Source organism: Haliotis rubra, unplaced genomic scaffold (assembly GCF_003918875.1).
Source record: "Haliotis rubra isolate DU_JTF1 unplaced genomic scaffold, ASM391887v1 Scf2, whole genome shotgun sequence".
Taxonomy (NCBI): Eukaryota; Metazoa; Mollusca; class Gastropoda; order Lepetellida; family Haliotidae; genus Haliotis; species Haliotis rubra.
Window position 1 is genome coordinate 2,651,431 of NW_025766002.1, and position 21,766 is coordinate 2,673,196.

At 39.1% G+C, this 21,766-nt stretch overlaps 1 protein-coding gene across 5 annotated transcripts in view; it reads right to left on the reverse strand.

Moving 5' to 3' along the window:
* Positions 1 to 21,766, reverse strand: part of LOC124275351 (high affinity cAMP-specific 3',5'-cyclic phosphodiesterase 7A-like) — a 103,905-nt gene that overhangs the window by 25,139 nt on the left and 57,000 nt on the right. For all 5 annotated transcript variants that reach the window (XM_046710855.1, XM_046710852.1, XM_046710853.1 and 2 more), the window contains exons 3-4: positions 13,727 to 13,819; positions 11,363 to 11,505 (exon numbers count right to left, since the gene is read on the reverse strand). In XM_046710855.1, coding sequence (XP_046566811.1) covers positions 11,363 to 11,505; positions 13,727 to 13,819 — 236 coding nt within the window. The remainder of the gene's footprint in view (positions 1 to 11,362; positions 11,506 to 13,726; positions 13,820 to 21,766) is intronic.

Sequence of the window (21,766 nt, forward strand, 5' to 3'; positions counted from 1 at the left end):
ACTGGAGTTAGACAGTTTGATAGGTAGTACAAGCAGCCCCCAAAACCACAAACACATGCATGCATGCATGATGTGCTACATATCCTATAATGCAATGTTCAGCTGACCTTAAACAGTGATATGCTGAACACAATACTGTGAACAACCATCCTGCTTGAACTATCATGAACAACAGGACCACGCTGCTAGATGGTATCGAGTGGCTGCAAGAGGTGCTACCAAACAATGGTTGTGGATTACGGGACAAGCCCCTACAAGCCACAAAGGAAGCACAAATATTTGTCCCTGTCTGGTAAAATCCCACTGTCATCATCTTCAGATTGTACTGACGACAACTTAAGCTGGTATTTGTTCGGAACTATTGTTGCAGTGATAATTAGAGTTACCAGACATGCGCTGAATTCTTTACACCACTGGCTGGCTGTTATGTCACAAAGATATTATTATAATGTGGTGCAGTGTCATCATGGTGAATAATAATGACTTTGTAACAGTGCAGCTTTGAAATATAAAAACAAAATACACTGTAGTGAGTGAGTGAGTGAGTTTGGTTTAACATCTTTTGATATATTCCACTTACATCATAAAATCTTTGAAGGCATTTAGAAGTGGAATGCATAAGAAAAAGCAGAGAGAGAGAGAGAGAGAGAGAGAGAGAGAGAGAGAGAGAGAGAGAGAGAGAGAGAGAGAGAGAGAGTGAGTGAGAGAGAGAGAGAGAGAGAGAGAGAGAGAGAGAGAGAGAGAGAGAGAGAGAGAGAGAGAGAGAGAGAGAGAGTGAGTGAGTGAGTGAGTGAGTGAGTGAGTGAGTGAGTGAGTGAGTGAGTATAGTTTTATGCCACTTTAAACAATATTCCAGCAATATCATAACATGGGAGATGGGCATCACACACTATGCATGTGGGGAATCGAACCCAGGTCTTCTGCGTGACTAGCGACTGCTTTAACCACAAGGCTACCCCACTATCCCCGCAGGTCTCAGACTGACACTTTGGTGATGCTACTGAGCAAGATTGTATTATCATATTGGTCTTTTGTATAGCAAGACTAAGGATCCATCTGCAGACAATGTACAGCTGACAGAGACAATATCTGGGATATGAAGAGTCAACATAAGTTGTGTGGAAGTAGCACATTAATTTATTTGAAAAAAAGCATAAAAAATATACTAAGTACCACATAGTAACTATGGGAACATGTATACCAAAAGAGTTAGGGACCGTTCATAATTTATGGCTGGGGGGATGATGATTTTAGGGGGTCACCCATTTTGTTCTGGGGAGGCAGGGGGTCAGCAATTTTGATGATTTGGGGGTTGCAATTTTGTCCATAGAAATATTGAAATATGCTTTAAACTTATGGGAAGGGAAGGTAATTGATATTCTACATGACATGCAGGGCGAGTCACTTACTTTGTAACTAAATTTTAGGGGGTACATTCACATTGTACATGCTTCTCCAAAAAAATCATCATCACCCCCTAGCCATAAATTATGAACGGTCCCTTATGCAAATGATGAGGATATGGTTCCAACAAGAAAACTTTGTGAAATCACCAAACATAACAGACAGTAAAATTCTGACTTGTGCTGTAAAGAAGCCAAACTTAACAGCTTGGGAAATCATATTGAGCTGAAATGAGACGACGACAAAGAAATTCCGAAAAGAATAAAGATTAATCAAACAATTAACACATCCTTGTGGAAAATATGATTGGGCATATAGAAGTCCATAAAACGCTTCATTTCCCTAGAAAGACAGTGACAATGACTTTGTTTGTAGAACAGCATCAATCACACATTATCCAGTCTATCAAACCCATCAGGGACGTCAACAGCCACACCGCTTTCTATATATCTCTTATCTATCAATACCAAACATTTCTTCCGCTGGCCGTTTACATTCAATTTCACATCAGTGGCTCATCTGTAACAATAAAGTCTAATGGCAACACTTACATTTACATAAAAGATAGATAGTTCATACTTCAGAAGCCGTTCACATACATAAAGACGTCCACTAATTATGGCCCAAAGCAAATCGGCTTATCCGACATTTCACTTTGCACAAATGTCAAACCAATCATCACTATCAGCCAAATGAAATGCATTATCCTTTCATTATATACAACACTTTTTCCCAAAATGTCCATTCTCCTGACAGCTGATAACAAAAGTGCCATCTCACATGACAGAAATATCACAAAAGCTATGCCAGTTAATTAGTACAAATTTGGTTGCCAGTTGTCACTGTAGTACACAAGTGTCATCCCTTATTAATGTCAAGCACGTCAGTAATATCGTTTTGAAATATCATCACTTCGTTTCTGACCTGAAAAATTGCTGTGCGACAATTTCAGCACTGATGACGCAAGCAACTCATTTTACTGATTTCCCTTGGCCCCTCAAACCAAGCATTACGGGACCAAGCAGACAGGCAAACATTTCACTCTTCAACCTTGACCTATTCCATGGCGAATATTGACAAACTCAGCTAAATGGTAATTAATCATTAATGCATGAACGTTTTTGTGAATGACATGGCCATGAGCCCATCAAGAAATGATGAGCTCCCCCTCTGCTGGTACTGAAATGGAAACTTCACCGTTAAGCAGTGACACTTTGTACTCCATGTCAATACAATCAAGGAACTGTGCCACGTGATGTTTAATAGAAAAGAAAAATCAATGTATTCCTTAAAAACAAATTGTTCTATTATTTCCCTAAACTCTTGCAGGAATGATTATGCAAATGTGGATGCTGAATTATTTCAACCACATCAATCTTACAGTGACAACTCGACAGATCTGCATTTTGGGTTGGGTATCGTTGATAATGTTTCATGTAAATATTTAAATCTGATCAGATGAACCAATGTATAATATAATGATAAACAATTTCTCATCATCAAGAGCATGATGAAACACAACAGTCACAAAACCTGACCACTGGATGTGGTAACAGTGCCTTCTTCCTCTGCATGGAGTGGTAACAATGTCTTCTTCCTCCTCATGAAGTGGTAACAATGTCTTCTTCCTCCACATGATGTGGTAACAATGTCCTCTTCCTCCACATGAAGTAGTAACAATGTCCTCTTCCTCCACATGAAGTGGTAACAATGTCTTCTTCCTCCACATGATGTGGTAACAATGTCCTCTTCCTCCACAAGAAGTGGTAACAATGTCCTCTTCCTCCACATGAAGTGGTAACAATGTCCTCTTCCTCCACATGAAGTGGTAACAATGTCCTCTTCCTCCACAAGAAGTGGTAACAATGTCTTATTCCTCCACAAGAAGTGGTAACAATGTCTTATTCCTCCACAAGAAGTGGTAACAATGTCCTCTTCCTCCACATGAAGTGGTAACAATGTCCTCTTCCTCCACAAGAAGTGGTAACAATGTCTTATTCCCCCACAAGAAGTGGTAACAATGTCCTCTTCCTCCACAAGAAGTGGTAACAATGTCCTCTTCCTCCACATGAAGTAACAATGTCTTATTCCTCCACATGAAGTGGTAACAATGTCTTATTCCTCCACAAGAAGTGGTAACAATGTCTTATTCCTCCACATGATGTGGTAACAATGTCTTATTCCTCCACATGAAGTGGTAACAATGTCCTCTTCCTCCACAAGAAGTGGTAACAATGTCTTATTCCTCCACTTGAAGTGGTAACAATGTCTTATTCCTCCACATGAAGGGTGGTGGGGTAGCCCAGTGGTTAAAGTGTTAGCTCGTCACACCGAAGGCCCGGGTTCGATTCCCCACTGGTGTTTTTTCCAATTCTTTATTGTATGAAAGGCCATAGGCCCATATACAAGAGAGATACATCTTAACAATGACATATATAATCAACTTTCTAACTAATCAATTCTTTTCTTAACAAAAATGCATGGTAGATAAATAGGGCAACTTTGTGTTGTTTTGGAGGTTCTTTGCAGGAAAGTAAAGAAGACAACAGATTAACGTTGATTTGAGATAAAGACAGTTGCGGTAGATACTTATTTCTTAGATTTTCATATACAGGACAAATAAACATAAAATGGAATTCGTCTTCAATAATATAACAGAATGGACATAACCTTTGAGTTTTTTCCATAGAAACCTATCTTCCATGGTTAATTAATAAATCATTAAGGCCTAATCTAAAACATAAAAGCATTGCGAACATTTCTGTATTGAAGGTGAGCAAGATAACACTCTGGCTCAAGCAACGACTTAAATTGACGATATGAATAATATCTAGAGCTTTCATTAATAGTTGAATGCCATTCCTGCTTAAACATATCAATAGCCCACATACGAAACTGTCTAATAAACATATTTGCATTGCCAACTGTCTGTGATAACCAAATACAACCAAAACCATATCTAAATAGTAAGGTGCGAATATGAGATGGTAACAATGTGTGAGGCCCATTTCTGGTGTCCCCGTCGTGATCTTGCTGGAATATTGCTAAAAGTGGCGTAAAACTCAGTCATTCAGCCCTCTATATGAAGTGGTTACAATGTCCTCTTCTTCCACATATAGTGGTAACAATGTCCTCTTCCTCCACATATAGTGGTAACAATGTCCTCTTCCTTCAAATGAAGTGGTACAACTACGGTGTCATGCCTCTGCACACTCAAGTGGCACCACTGTCTCCTGTCACTGACTGGAGTGATACCATTGGGTTATGTCTGTTCAACGTAGTTCCATGGCTTAATGTCTATGAAGTAGTATCATGAATTGATGCTTTTATGATGAACATATTTGCATGGAATCTTTTTATAAACTAGCCAGTTATCTTTAAGGCTGGATTGATTGGCTATGAGTTTTTCAACAACTTCTAACATTGTCCACGTTTCTTCTTTCAGCAATAACATGAACCCATGAAGTTGGAACATTGTTGCAGTCATATTCTCTGAATTGTTAACATCCTTCCCAAGTATCTCATCAAGTTATTACCTGGCCAGGTGGTACATAATATTTCATTTCATAGTGTACATAGTAATTATAATATGTTAATATCTTCTGCTATAACCTAACAAACGTGTATTGATTCTTTACGAAAGCCTTTACATCTTGACATCATCAATACCTATAGAAAATGATCCTCTGGCGCCATAGTGTCTCAGGTCTGTATATATCTACGTAGGTTCTGTACTAGACAATAGGCAGGGGCAGGTTACTGTTGCAGTTCCCTAACCAACAGTCAGGTAATACGATTAACTTCCTTGATTATTGGATGAAGTGAGAAAAGAAGACATCTCATAATTACTGTCCCTTTAGCTGCAGCTTTGAAGCTTGCCTATTATACACGTGGAGATCCCTGTCGGAAGGCTGTCTTCTTGTGCGTCATTCCTACGTCACTCACCTCTTGTCTCCTTGTTGTAAGGAGACACTGGAGAATTGATTGACAACTGCTATACAACTGCACAATAGACTGGCCAGACAGCCTGACTAAACATCATGCGATGGTTTTGTATTTCGCAAGGGTTTTGCATCACTTACTTTCAAAGTGATCTGTCTTTATCAGTGGGAGGTAAGCATGTCTGATTATAGGTAGTCCCTCGTCCCTCTTCAAATTGTCTTTCTGTAACATGCTTTCAGCTGCTGTATCGATAGACTTAAGGACTAAATGTCATGACCTGTCAAGCTTTCACCGACTTCTGTATTGTCATGTGAAACACATAAACCTGTACTCTTCTCTTGTACATACACTCATCAAATAGAATCAAGCTCTGCTTGGGATATATTTACACTCAAAATCATCAATATCCTGACTAAAACTATGTGTTTAAGCTAATGATTCAGTGCATGAACTCAAAACCATTCTATTAAAGCATCATGACAGCCAGTGTGCCAGGTAACCTCATCCAAACTGAATGTACATGGAAATCTGGAGATTTTGACCAGCTCTACTGACCCTCCCAAATCATACCAGAGTGAGTGAGTGAGTTTAGTTTTACGCCACACTCAGCAATATTCCAGCTATATGGTGGCAGTCTGTAAATAATCGAGTCTGGACCAGACAATCCAGTGATCAGCAGCATGAGCATCGATCTAAACAACTGGGATACGATGACATGTGTCAATCAAGTCAGCGAGCCTGAACCCCCAATCCCGTCAGTAGCCTCTTACGACAAGCATGGGTTACTGAAGATCAATTAATATTTTGTCCACATGCTACAGGTAAGCCTCATACCTGGTGTAACATCTTTTAATGGGATAATTAATTTCAAAGGTAGTGATTTGAGTTTTACACGCTTGTAGCAATGTTCCATCCACAATGTCTTTAACCACTGGGTTACCCGATACCTCCTTAAGTTATCTAATGTTTGGTTTGGTTGTTGTTTAATGCTAGCGTATTGTGGTGGGATTGTGCTTTCTGTCACTACAGATGCTCTCTTGATTATAGAAGGAAATAGACCAGGAGTGCTCGGTACTAAATCCTGACAGAGATGATAGTGTTTCACGTTCATGCTGGTCCCTTATAGATAGTGGGTGAGTGAGGTTAGTTTTACGCCGCACTTAGCAATATTCCAACTATATGGCGGCGGACTGTGAACAATCGAGTCTGGACCAGACAATCCAGTGATCAACAGCATGAGCATTGATCTATACAATTGGGATACGATGACGTGTCAACCAAGTCAGCCGATCCCATTATCAAGTTATATAGCTGTGTCCAAACAAACAAAACGTACTTCAGAAAATATAAAGTTCTCACTTTGAACTAACTACTGGCCAAAGCAAATTCAGCAAAAGTGGATCTGGATTGTTATCACTCTTTAAGCAATGTTCCAGAATACCTGCCCTGTCAATCACAAGGTTTCTCTGAATCCTCATCATATTATATAGCAAGTAGCATCCAATTGTGTGTAATGAGAAACTATTAATTGATAACACAAGAACTGGTGAGTTAAAACTGCTCGAAAAAGATATTCAACATTTTCAGCAAATACAATTCGAGAAAAACGAATATTCACAAAAGACATTTAACAGACTAAACAATTAAAAAATCGTTCTTGTACAGAGCATATATGTACACTTTCCTGCATGAAATAATTCAGCAATTTCAAATTGGGACATGCAAAATGACTGACTGACTGACTGAGTTTGGTTTTACGCCGCTTTTAGCAATATTCCAGCAATATCACGGCTGGGGACACCAGAAATGGGCTTCACACATTGTACCCATGTGGGGATTCGAACCCGGGTCTTCGGCGTGACGAGCCAACGCTTTAACCACTAGACTACCCCACCGCCCACATGCAAAATGAGGTCAACATGCCTTCCAGATTTAATGATATCTCTTCCATAATGCTGAATCACCATTTAGCTAATGTCTAGATAAAAAACTGTCATAATAGAATATGTGTGCTACATCATACATCATACAGGGAAACAGTGGACACTGTCCTGATATTACCATATTCTAGATATGCTGTACCAGGAACAGTGACAGATAAACTACATGAATGAATAAAAAAAACCCCATGTAATCTGTGTCATCTTGCATAATGATCTGTTGTCATTTCTAAGACAGACATGAGGAGGGTGACAAATGAGGGCGTATGCTGGAGTCAGCTTTAGTTGCCTTGATGGTTTCTACAAAAGTTTAGTGTCGTGATAAACAGATGTCTACTCATCTGTTACTGACGGACATAATTCAAACCGGCCCAATTTGAATGAGATAACTCTATTGAGCAGGTTCCCCTTCGCTTGGCTACCTGATCAGATTCCCTACGAAATAACCATTATTATAGTTACAAATTACATCTGTATTTTCATTGGCTGAGATAGTCACATGACCTTCATTAAGGCAGTGCAGCTGTGCAGCGATCTAGAGTGGTATTGCTCTGCATGATGAAGATAATGAACTGTTAAGGAAACAAATATTTTACAAACAATCAGTAAGAGTGGAATGCGAGTCTTCACGTGCATCATTTCCTCTGGGTTCCTGTGACATATTAATAATTTATCTTTGAATTTGAAATTTTTGTTGTACAGTAGAACAATTATTGACCTTGGGTGCTACCCTCGGTCAATATCAGTGATATTGCCCTCATGAACGGTCAATAATTCAGAAACAACTCCCAAAATGAACCAGATCATAATTAACAAAGTCTACCCTGACAAAAGGTCAATGAACCTTCACAACAATGCCCTTGAAACCATTACCCCTTGCTTCTGAATACACATGAAATTAGTGATGACTTGTCAACATATCGAACAAAATCCATTCGGAACATTTTCAAAATCAGCACCCAAAAATGTTCATTGACAGTAATACTATTTGACATTTATGAGCAAGCATGGAACTGTGAATTCAATCAGTTTCTGTGGCTAATCCTGTTGGACGTCCTGCTTGATCCCCTGCTGGTGGACATTATAGGGAGATTACATGACCAGCTGTCAAGACAATACCCTGGTCCAGACCCAAAGCCTAATGACAGACCCAGTACATTGGCCAGCTAACCTCAGAAAACATGATTTGAAAGTATAAACCTATCCCATGCCTGGTCCAGTAGACATACTAGGAGCTGGTAGGTATGTTTTGTAATAGGTTCAAATACTACACAGGACACAGTTAACATAATAACTTGACGTACATAATGATTCCTTGAACAGGAATGGCGTTTGCATTACATGCCGAAATGGAAGGAACCCCCACCCGCAATGCACTTTTTCTGAATGCCCCAAAACCTTCCAACCAAAATCATGAATCCTGAACCATTGTTGGTGGCACTGCAGTGAGTGAGTGAAAATTGCCTAACGCTGCATCAACAATTTTTAGCAGCTATTCCCGGCAGATAAGTATTGCAAGCTGCAAGCAACAGGTAAAATGCACAAATCAGAAATCACTAACCCATGACAATGATTTAAGCCATTATCTCTCTTCCAGAAATATAGTGGAAATTGGTAAATTATACGATATGTTACTGGGTCCTGACAAAACTAAATCAATAGAGAGTAGGGGACACTACACAAACATGACAGGTTAGGCATAGAGGTTAGAGATAGAGAAGAGCACCGGGGCCAGTCTGTAAGACACAGATATCAAGATAGTTGTTTCATCAATTCTCATGGAGAAATCTACTACTGAAAAGAAGTAAAGATCACCTGATTCCGTCATATTACTACAGTTACTATGTCATGTCATGACAGATTGTCTATAGATGAGGTATTTTACGGTGATGTCGTATTGGCCACAGTCGGTATACTCATGACTATCTGCTCAAAACTGATGGAGATGGACCTCCTATGTGTATCTTGCGATGAAGTGTTCACCATCAAGCATATACTACTTGACTGTGTGGACTTAACAACTGCAAGGGACTCACATTATGAAGCGATAAATCTGAAAGACCTGTTTTCCCGCGTCAGTGGACATCTCATTGTTAGCTACCTGAGGGAAGTTGACCTGTATCTTGTAACTACGTGAAGGACGGATTGCTTGTTTTTTAATTTGGTCCTATGACATATTCTGTTTGTAAATAATAAAGTCATGAATATATATGTTTCTTGAGTTTCTAAATCTTTTGGACTTTGTATTAAAAAATGGGTGTGAATGCAGACTTGATCTTGTCACTATATGGCTGGAATAATGCCGATGTGACGTAAACCCCAACTCAACTCAAATGGCAGAATTGGGTTTTCTTCAACTTCTTAGGGAATGACACATGAACTGGGCCAATGGTTGAAGCCTTCTCTCATCCCACCGAAGATCCAGGGTCAATTCCCCATGAGTACATTGTGTGAAGCCCATTTCTGGTGTCCTCCACCATGATACTGCTGGAATATTGCTAAAAGCAGCATAAACACATTCACTCACTCACAGATGAACTGTTGTCCTGTGAAAGAATTGGTCACTCTTCATCTTTTGAACAGTACTAATTGTTTGCTTTATCATACCTCGAGGAATTGAACCCAGGTCTGTGACAAGTAAATGCTTAAACCATCCCCACTGTACAAGAAACTAAGGTGGGGGACACATTCTAACCCAGAATCAACACAGTTGATTAAAGACGATGTATTACATAGCTCAAGATGTTTCAGAAGTTTTGAGTGAGTGAGTGAGTGAGTTTAGTTTTACGCCGCTTTTAGCAATATTCCAGCAATATCACAGCAGGGGACACCAGAAATGGGCTTCACACATTGTACCCATGTGGGGAATCGCACCCAGGCCTTGTGCATGATGAGCAAACACTTTAACCACTAGGCTACCCCACCGCCCCTCCTAAGTTTTGACAAGTCATTGGAAAGACAGCCGCACTGAGTGTACATTTGTGAACAGCAAGCCACAATTTTCTTCATAATCTGACCGAAACTAAACCAACTTCTAATACCTTCCACAAACTTCAAACCAAACCATGGGTAACACACTAAAAGGTGGTGATGAAGTGATACCATTAGTATGTTAAACACTTTGAATAACCCCAGGCTCAGACAAACCAAGAAAATGGGATTCTAACTCAAATTCACTCTGGCAAACCTACCGAATGCACCTTTGCAGAGTGAATTGCCCTTCAAAAAGTTTTTGTTACGCAGTGCAAACCTCTCTATCTCTGCTCTAGCTAACATAAGCTGACTCCAAACTATATCAATATTCCAGCACCAAGAATGATCCAATATATTCCTCCACAGGGTCAAGTTTCAAACATGCAATAAAACATCTGTACCTTTTGATCATATTGGGTAACAGCACACATTCTCAATCAGCCATTGATCTACCATTCCTATAACATGAATAGGAACACTGGTGTTAGACACTGCTGTCAGAGCCCAATCATTACAGAACAGTAGGGATGCTTCATGACATTTCTTAACCTAAACCCCTACCAAAGTCTGTTTCATGTTTGTGAAAATGTCTGAAATGCTACTGCAGGAATTAAACATTGGAAAAGTCATAATTATCAGCTTTCCACATGACCTGTCTAATAAAACTGTTAAATTCAGAAAAAAGCATTGCAAAACAAATCAATAGTAGGACAACCATTCTACTCAAAAGAAGTAAGGAACATCTGATTTTCTCAGATTGCCACCGTTAAACTGATAGATATACTACACAAAAGTGTGAGTGAGTGAGTTTAGTTTAACGCCGCTTTTAGCAATATTCCAGCAGTATCACGGCAGGGGACACCAGAAATGGGCTTCACACATTGTACCCATGTGGGGAATCGAACCCAGGTCTTCAGCGTGGAGAGCGAACGCTTTAACCACTAGACAACCTCACTGCCCCACTACACAAAAAGAAGAATGGAAGAATTGTGTTCTTAAACTTCTTTTGACTCGTATATTTATTCAAGTGAAGCAGCTGTAACAGCCATGCCACTAAGAATGCTCCGTGCATGTTAGACCTGAAGGATAATGTGATGACTAACCTGTGCTTGGTTGCCATAGTGAGAATCCAAGAGGACTTTGTTATGTCCAACCACCTTCAGCACTGGCCGGCGCCGACGGTGAACCTTGTGTAGGCTTAGGAACCGAGATCGAAACCTCATCTTATACTCCGGTAAGGTAAGTCCTGGAAGAAGACATTAGGTTCTCATGAAATAATCACTTCAAACAAGAGCACATCAGCATGTTATAATATACATTGCATCATATCAAAGTTGAACACAGTTTGTAATGGCAGAAACCAAGAGCAAGCTTCAAATAACCTTACAGTGAAAACCTTTACATGATTCAAGTAATGGTTCACACATGATTCACCCACTACACACACTTTTTTGTATCTTATGTCAATAGCAATTTCCATTATATATCAGCTACCTCACATTATATATTCATTGTCCTGTGCCCTGTATTTGGATCGATCTGTTCCACACACTAAACTTCCACACAATACACTGTCATCAATGATATACCGACTATATCGTTTAATATATTACTGTCCAGTAACCAATGTCATCAATATATACCGACTCTATCATTTAATATATTAGTGTCAAGTACCCAGTGTTATCAATGATATACTGACTGTATCAATGATATACTGACTGTATGCATGATATACTTACTGTCCACCCAGTGTCATCAATGATAGACTGACTATATCGTTTAATATATTAGTGTCCAGTACCCAGTGTCATCAATGATATACTTACTGTCCACCCAGTGTCATCAATGATATACTGACTGTGTTACATGATATACTTACTGTCCAGTACCCAGTGTCAACCCAGTGTCATCAATGATATACTTACTGTCCAGTACCCAGTGTCATCAATGATATACTTACTGTCCAGTACCCAGTGTCATCAATGATATACTGACTGTATCACATGATATACTTACTGTCCAGTACCAAGTGTCATCAATGATATACTGACTGTATCTCAAGATATACTTACTGTCCAACCAGTGTCATCAGTGATAACTGACTGTATCAATGATATACTCCTGTATCAATGATATACTGACTATACAGTGTCCAATGCCCAGTGTCATCAATGATATACTGACTGTATCACATGACTTACTGTCCAATGCCCAGTGTCATCAATGATATACTGACTGTATCACATGACTTACTGTCAATGCCCAGTGTCATCAATGATTACTGTGACCTGTCCAGTACCCAGTGTCATCAATGATATACTGACTGTATCACATGACTTACTGTCCAATGCCCAGTGTCATCAATGATATACTGACTGTACATGACTTACTGTCCATGCCCAGTGTCATCAATGATATACTGACTGTATCACATGACTTACTGTCCAATGCCCAGTGTCATCAATGATATACTGACTGTATCCACATGACTTACTGTCAATGCCCAGTGTCATCAATGATATACTGACTGTATCACATGACTTACTGTCCAATGCCCAGTGTCATCAATGATATACTGACTGTACTGACTTACTGTCCAATGCCCAGTGTCATCAATGATATACTGACTGTATCACATGACTTACTGTCCAATGCCCAGTGTCATCAATGATATACTGACTGTATCACATGACTTACTGTCCAATGCCCAGTGTCATCAATGATATACTGACTGTATCACATGACTTACTGTCCAGTGCCCAGTGTCATCAATGATATACTGACTGTATCACATGACTTACTGTCCAATGCCCAGTGTCATCAATGATATACTGACTGTATCACATGACTTACTGTCCAATGCCCAGTGTCATCAATGATATACTGACTGTCATCACATGACTTACTGTCCAAGTACCAAGTGTCATCAATGATATGATATACTGACTGTATGACACATGACTTACTGTCCAGTACCCAGTGTCATCAATGATATGACTGTACATGACTTACTGTCACCCAGTGTCATCAATGATATACTGACTGTATCACATGACTTACTGTCCAATGCCCAGTGTCATCAATGATATACTGACTGTATCGCATGACTTACTGTCCAGTACCCAGTGTCATCAATGATATACTGACTGTATCACATGACTTACTGTCCAGTACCCAGTGTCATCAATGATATACTGACTGTATCGCATGACTTACTGTCCAGTACCCAGTGTCATCAATGATATACTGACTGTACCCAGTGCCAGTGTCATCAATGATATACTGACTGTATTGCATGACTTACTGTCCAATGCCAAGTGTCATCAATGATATACTGACTGTATCGCATGACTTACTGTCCAGTACCCAGTGTCATCAACGATAAAGTGACAATATCACCTGCTATGCACCATGCAGGATGTGTCATCAACAATACAGTAACATATACCACACGGTATACTTACTCTCCAGCACCCTGTGTTCAGACTCCAAAATAGATGACTTGGCATTCCCAAGGGGAGCTGTCTTCTCAGGCTTCGCCCTCATCTTAACATCAGCTGAAAATACAAAACACATTGTCACTTCTGAAAACAAAACTTTAATACATATATTAAAACTATCCTTTGTAGTCCTGTCACTATATCCAGGGGCGGTTGGGTAGCCAAGTGGTTAAAGCATTCGCTCGTCACTACAATGACTTGGGTTTCATTCCCCACATGGGTACAATGTGTGAAAGCCATTTCTGGTGTCCCCCAATGTAATATTGCTGGAATATTGCTAAAAGCAGCTTAAAACCATACTCTCTCACTCACTCTGCATATCAAACAATGTAAACTTCAGCAAACCTCAACCTGTTTGCTTGATTTCATGAAGCAGGAGATGGAATTATCCTCAAGGACACATCATGCAATAACACACTGCAACCGTCAAATTCCTCTTAACACCTCATGTTTGTAGCGCTTGGAGAGAATCATGGCAGTAAGCAGGACATGACTTGTTTACAGGCTTAATGACCGAAGAGTAATTCATTTCGGGAACTTGTATTGTGTTCCAATGGCCACTTCTTATATTTTGTAAAGAAATATGACGTGGACGTACACCATCGATCCTGTCGTTGGACTCGAATCTATGGAAGGACTCAGATCTGTGGTAGGACGCGGATCTATGGTAGGACTCGGATCTATGGTAGGACTGGAATCTATGGTAGGACTCGGATCTATGGTAGGACTCGGATCTATGGTAGGACTTGAATCTATGGTAGGACTCGGATCTATGGTAGGACTTGAATCTATGGTAGGACTCGGATCTATGGTAGGACTGGAATCTATGGTAGGACTCGGATCTATGGTAGGACTCGGATCTATGGTAGGACTGGAATCTATGGTAGGACTCGGATCTATGGTAGGACTGGAATCTATGGTAGGACTTGAATCTATGGTAGGACTCGGATCTATGGTAGGACTGGAGTCTATGGTAGGACTCGGATCTATGGTAGGACTCGGATCTATGGTAGGACTGGAATCTATGGTAGGACTCGGATCTATGGTAGGACTGGAATCTATGGTAGGACTTGGATCTATGGTAGGACTCGGATCTATGGTAGGACTTGAATCTATGGTAGGACTCGGATCTATGGTAGGACTGGAATCTATGGTAGGACTTGGATCTATGGTAGGACTCGGATCTATTGTAGGTCAACAGTAGGAATCGGATGAACAAATGAATTATTGACTCAGAACTCTGACGGGATCTATCTGTAACATAGTCTGTTAAGAACTGTGTCTGGACCAGCGCACCAGTGACTTAAAACATGGAAGCATGATAATTTGTAGTAATGCAACGAAATCATAGAAAATAGAAAAAGCTTGATAACAATGTAAGAATCTACATCTGAATGTCACACTATGCAATAAACAAGAAGATGTTTATCCTTAAATCGTATGGTTTGTTACTGACTCACCAACTTTTCGACTGCTGATCAAGCAATTACTAAACAGAGCTCCACGCAGTGCCAAACTATTGTTCAACAATCGTAGCACTAAAACTGTTGCAACTTCTGAACCTTAATCAAGACTTCTCCACTTTGGAGAGGGGTGTTTTCATCTTGACGGGAGAAACAAAACTGTGTTTGTAAACATGTCAAATGGATATTCATACGGTATATGTTTAGCATAATTTTATTTCCATGTATTTTCACTGACAAACAAGTGTTAATTGTTTCATACATATAAATTGGCACCAGTGTCACATTCATACACAGGTGTTAAATTATACATTCAATATTGAAACAACAGGCAACTTGCTAACAAGGTAATGTTTTCTTGACTTTACTCTTAAATCATGTGAGTGAGTGAGTGAGTATGGTTTTTCTGCCGCATTTAGCAATATTCCAGCAACATCACGGCGGGGGACACCACAAATGGGCTTCACGCATTGTACCCATGTAGGGGATCGAACCTGGGTCCTTGGCGTGACGAGCTAACACTTTAACCACAAGGCTACCCCACCAACCCTCATAACTTATGATTCGGAATTTTCTTTGAATCACAGTCAGGCACATAAAAGATATAACATTATTTTCATCTAACAGACAGAAAAATTGTAGATAGAATGCTCTAGAGGTACATTTAATGAAAGGATGAACAATTTAAACAGGCATTTATGACCCAGCATGAGAGTTATTCTGAAAAGGCAGTTACATGAATTTTGAAAGAGTGAGACGAAAAACATTTCATACCCCACCGACCCTCATAAATTATGATTCGGAATTTTCTTTGAATCACAGTCAGGCACATAAAATATATAACATTATTTTCATCTAACAGACAGAAAAATTGTAGATAGAATGCTCTAGAGGTACATTTAATGAAAGGATGAACAATTTAAACAGGCATTTATGACCCAGCATGAGAGTTATTCTGAAAAGGCAGTTACATGAATTTTGAAAGAGTGAGACGAAAAACATTTCATACAAAACAAAAAAAAAGATTGAATTTGAAAATTAATGTGGAAGAACACTGTGATTGTATTGAGTTGAATTTACTTGTGCACAACCTATGCATTAACTTATGATCTCTGGCCATGGAACTTTGGGAAAGATTAGATAAAGACATTGAGACAAAACAGATTGAATGAATCCTGACAAAGAAAGCCAAACAAACAAAACAAAAGCTTACATGAAGTCTATTAGGCTGTTAGGATTAGAGTGAATGAGTCTAGGTTTACGCTGCACTCAGCAACATATTACAAGTATATGGTGGTGGTCTGTAAATAATTGAGTCTAGACAAGAGAATCCAGTGATCAACAGCATGAGCATCAATCTACACAATTGGGATACAATGACATGTGTCAACCAAGTCAGTGAGCCTAACAACCCGATCCCGTTAGTTACCTCACAAGAAAAGCATGGGTTACGGAAGACCAATTCTGACCCGGACATTCAAGGGTTAGTTAGGATAAGACTCATGTAGGACAGACTGTGAATCAGAACAACAATAAAAGAGAGACTGGTGATCTGAACAACAAAACAACACTCGGACAATTGGAAAGCAATTCCAAAATAGTCTGAACAAGTTACATACTTACATATTTTAAACCAAACTGATTCTCTTCATTGTATCACTGAGTTAATGCCAGAGAACATGCCCACAGGCAAATGTACAGGTTGATCCAACACTGCTTGTGGCAAATCAATGCCACTCGGCAACAAATAATGACAACAGCACTACTATCATACCTTCATTTCAAAGTTGCTATGAAGGTCAATAATTCAACATTGTGGCATAGTCATCTCAGATACCACTTTCTGTAGGTGAGAAAATTTTCTTTTCCAAGAGACAGCTGAAAAGATTTTGGCTTGGCGTTTACACCCTTCTGAGCTAATAGCTGATAAACAATAAACAGTTGACAAGAAGACAACAAACCGACTGTGCAGGAGTGTTCAAGGGACGTCAGCTACACATAGTATCCCTCAGAAAGTGTACCTCTAGCTCAACCATCCTGCCCACTGTAAGGAGGAGTCATGGACAAGCACATCGAACTTGCGCTAATTGAAACAAGATGGTCTGGCAATTACCATCTATAGTGAAGCCCCTCAGACCTGTTATCAAGCAGATGGTGGATACCGTAATCCTTCTAATATAAATATCATTTACCAGAAAGGTTTTGTGGCATTGAGACATTTGATTCTAAACGTGATCAACACCATATCATCTCTGGTTAGAATCCTAAAAAGGATCCATAGGCTTTGACAAGGAAGCCTCATTAAAATAATCATAAAGATGCAGTTCAATACATTTATTTAAAAAATGAGTTTCATTAAAACAACCGGTTTAAATAACTAAATGAAGTTCAGAAATGAACCTTCCATATGTGGTACATTGTTAGTATATGGGCTAAGTATTTCTTTGCAACCATCAACTTTGATTCGCCCATAATATTGAAGACTTACATATATTCCCAGAACAAAACATCTGTATCAGCTGTAACAACGATATTTCTGCAAAGGGGTAAAATAGTCTAAATGAACCACCAAATCTTAATTTTTGCACATTTGTTTAAAAAATACTAAAAATGGGATGTGAATGTAATGAACGATCATTCCCTAAACTACATGCTCTACAAACTGTAACAGACTCTATTGTCTATCAGTGTGGTTTTACACAACAACTACGGTAATTATCATAAGCTCCTCCTTGTACATGTGGTTTCATTAAACATTCATTCCTTGCTGACGGGATTAGGGGAAATCCTATTGAGGGCAGTAATGACGCAAGGGAGTTAACTGATTTTTACTTAATGTTATGTCGTAAGGCTAAGACAACAAAGTGAAGCTTATCTACCATGGCATGTCTGTGGGAAGGTACAAAACTAGCACTGGCGTTCTTCAGCAAGAATGGAGAATGACGCTGATGCAATTTGGGATGAAACATTCCTCCAATGACTTGATTGATGTATGTTTGACGCCGTTCCTCCTCAAATATTGCCTTCATTACAAAGTGCATCTGACTTCATCAGTTTCCTTTCAACACAACTCGTGTTGTCACCAAATGCTTCTGGCACGGTAGAATAAGCATAGTAAGAAAAAAACAAGATTCCAAAGAAATTGTTTTATCTCACTTTCTTAGACTTTGCTATTGCAAAGAAACAAACACATATCACGGCTGCACTAGAAAAGACTTGAGTAAAGATGTTTTTCCACAGCACAGTGTCAGGACACACAGACAGGGAGTTGACTTGTAAGAAGTGCCTCTCACGTCACGGGGCAAACTAAATAAACGGCCACAAACAAGGCGACAACCAACATAAGGTGCTGCCGGAAGGCTTCAACACTTTAATAAAGTGCACAAGAACTTGTGAAGCTTTGTCAGTAATACTGTATCCTCGTAACTCCTTCCCTATCTCAGCTTAGAGGTGAGGTGAAATTGGGTTTAACGTCGCGCTGGAGAATATTTCGCTCATATGACGACGTCCATCTCAGCTTAGAATACAAGATTGTCAAAATCCGTTAAAATTTCAGCACATTCAATGTGCAATTAAACATGCTTCGATTATTCTTGTTTTTAAATTAATGCAATTCATTTATGTCTACTAAAACAATTTTGAAATAATATGTTAAGTCGAGGCACATGTTTTAAGAAACTTCAATTTATTTTATTGGAAAAATGTCAAAAGACACTTTTGTATTTCAAAACCACATCAGTTGTTTGTGTCCAACTGAAAGATGTCCTTGTCATGATAAAAATAAATACTCTGAGGTAAGAGAAATGCAACAGAAGAAAAAATGGAAATATGTCATGGAGTTTTGCTGATACTCATACAACCTGAAAACCAATCAAGAATTTCTCATGTTGCATGCATCAGGAGTGATTTGTGCAGGTAGAATAGAGTAAGGCCGTAAAACAACCATAAAGTTAGGGAAAACGCAAAAATGCAACCACATGGGAGTGAGTCAAACACACCAACATGAAATTATGCAACCAGCAGACAATGCCTGACCTCACAGCAAGACTGACGTTTTTGTTTTGTTTTTTTAAAATACAACATCCAAATAGTGACAATGCCCTCAAGATCTCCAGATGTAAACCCCATTGAACACTTATGGGATGCTGTTGATCAACATCTGAGATTACTTAAGAAACAGAGACAGAACCTCCAACAGTTGGCACAGGAAGAGTGAGGGAACATTCCCCAGGCCAATACTCGTAATCTCTTTGGTTCCATAAGGTGCCAATGCCAGTCAGTTCTGGTCACTCAGGGGGATCAGTGACAAGACTTGTGCCAAATTTACACAGCTTATCATGATCTGTTGATTATTTCTATAATATATATAATCTTGTCCTAAAACTATGATAATATACCGAAACAAGTTGATTTTTAACTTATTTTCAGCAGTATATATATGTCAGGGTAGAGACTGTGATCAGTGTCCCTACCAGCATCCTGCATGCAAATGCCTTGGAATATGAAATGCCAACCAGATAATAGATTTCTAATGATGCAAAGTAACCTGTCAATATCTATTATTACTTATTTATTATTTATTATTATTTATTTTTTTTCAAGAAAAGAAGCAAATAAAAACACACACGTAGGTAATGCAATGCACACAAAAACAAGACTGATAACAAAAACATATATTACTCAATCACTTTATGTCAAGCCTTTTGTTACTGTCAAATAAACTCAGTAAAAATATTTTTGCTACCCTCTAATACAATATTTAAAGCCTGACGTTACTGTCAACTGATCTCTTTAAAACATCCCAGCCAAACCTGTCACTAGAATGATCTTCGAAGGAACTTAGCCTATCAAATCCATACAGATCGACCAATTTGCCCTTCTAATTTGACCAGATCACAAATCCTTCAAATGTTCATTCCAATACCACTATCCAAAGTCACGTTGAAAACAGTGAGAAAAAGACTCATTCGCCAAAAGGTATGCAAATTCCAAAGGCGAACATATAAATGATTGGACAGAGTAACTGTATATGCACATCATTCAAAGGTTCTTTTGAGGGCTGATGACCATCACGGCTCAATAATAACAATAACCATTCAAACATCGGATCAGAATTACCGACACGTGCCATAAGTATCAGCTGATACTGTATCCTCCAATCACAATCAGTAATCCATCATATTTACAAATGGAAGTAACTCAGAGCTACATTATACTTAAATAAATAATTGTTAGATTACGTTTATGACGTCGTTTTAGTGTTTTTGCACTCCATTATTTATGGGGAATGGAGAGTTGCCAAAGTAATGGAGAATAGTTGTTTGTTTGAGCGCACAAGTTACATGGCGTGTACACCGATGGCTGTGGACAACAGGGTGAGCCGCTTAATGACGGACCGCTTCTAATCAATAAATATTTTTTAACATGTATGATTCCACAATAATTCTGAAATTTCAGGTTAGGATGTAAGAAATGTATCAGGAAATGTATCAAGACATGTCTTAGCATTCACATAAAATGTAATTTAAATACCAGACTATCCTCGTAACTATCTGCTCCTAAAAAATAACAGCCTCTGTTCCATTATTTGTAAGGTTTTCCCCCTCTACATACATTTTAAATAAAAGTTAGCCTTGTGAAAATTGACTGCCGCTGGCAATAAAATGTCAATTTAACTGACTGGCATTTCAATACTTTAGACAAATTGGTGCGCAAGTGTTCTGTTTCAAATGACAAAGAGTGAAGAAACTAATATACAGCAGAAAAATGGGAAGGATCACTGGATTCTTCCCAGGGTTATTTTGGAAGAAGAACATGAAAGAATAATCTCTAATAATGTCTATAAATCTTTGTGTTGCAGGAAGTAGAAAAATCACTGCCGATGACGATCCATTTCCAACAAAAACTCAAACAGCAGTCTCATTTCAAGGGCTCCTAATAATGTCCAGAGACATTCTGGCAAGTGAGTGAGTGAGTGGGTTGGGTCGGGTTGGGTTTTATGCTGCTTTTAGCAATATTCCAGCAACATCACGGCGGGGACACCAGAAATGGGCTTCACACATTGTACGCATGTTGGGAATCAAACCTAGGTTTTCGGCGTAAAGAGCGAACGCTTTAACCACTAGGCTACCACACCGCCTGCATTCGGGCTAATAGACACAAAACATTTTGGCACACATTGCAAATAACCATACCATGTACTGAACAATATCCCAGCTAGATTTTCTTCATGAATAACTAACTCTGGATCAGACAATCTAGTGATTGACAACACAAGGTTCAATCCAGTCAATTTGGATGAAGTTCAATCATTCAAGTTTTGAAGCTTATCCAATTAGTTGGACCAGCAAAGGTTGCTAGGGAGAAGTCCCAACCTGCCATAAATCTTGGAAGAACTAATTACATATATGTACATTGTCATCAATAACAGGACATTCCTTTCCTGACGGTAATCATAAATTACTTTTACGACTCCAGACTCGCGCTTTTAAAAAACACCTCCAGATTAAAACAATCTGCAGTTAATCTGTACACATAGACA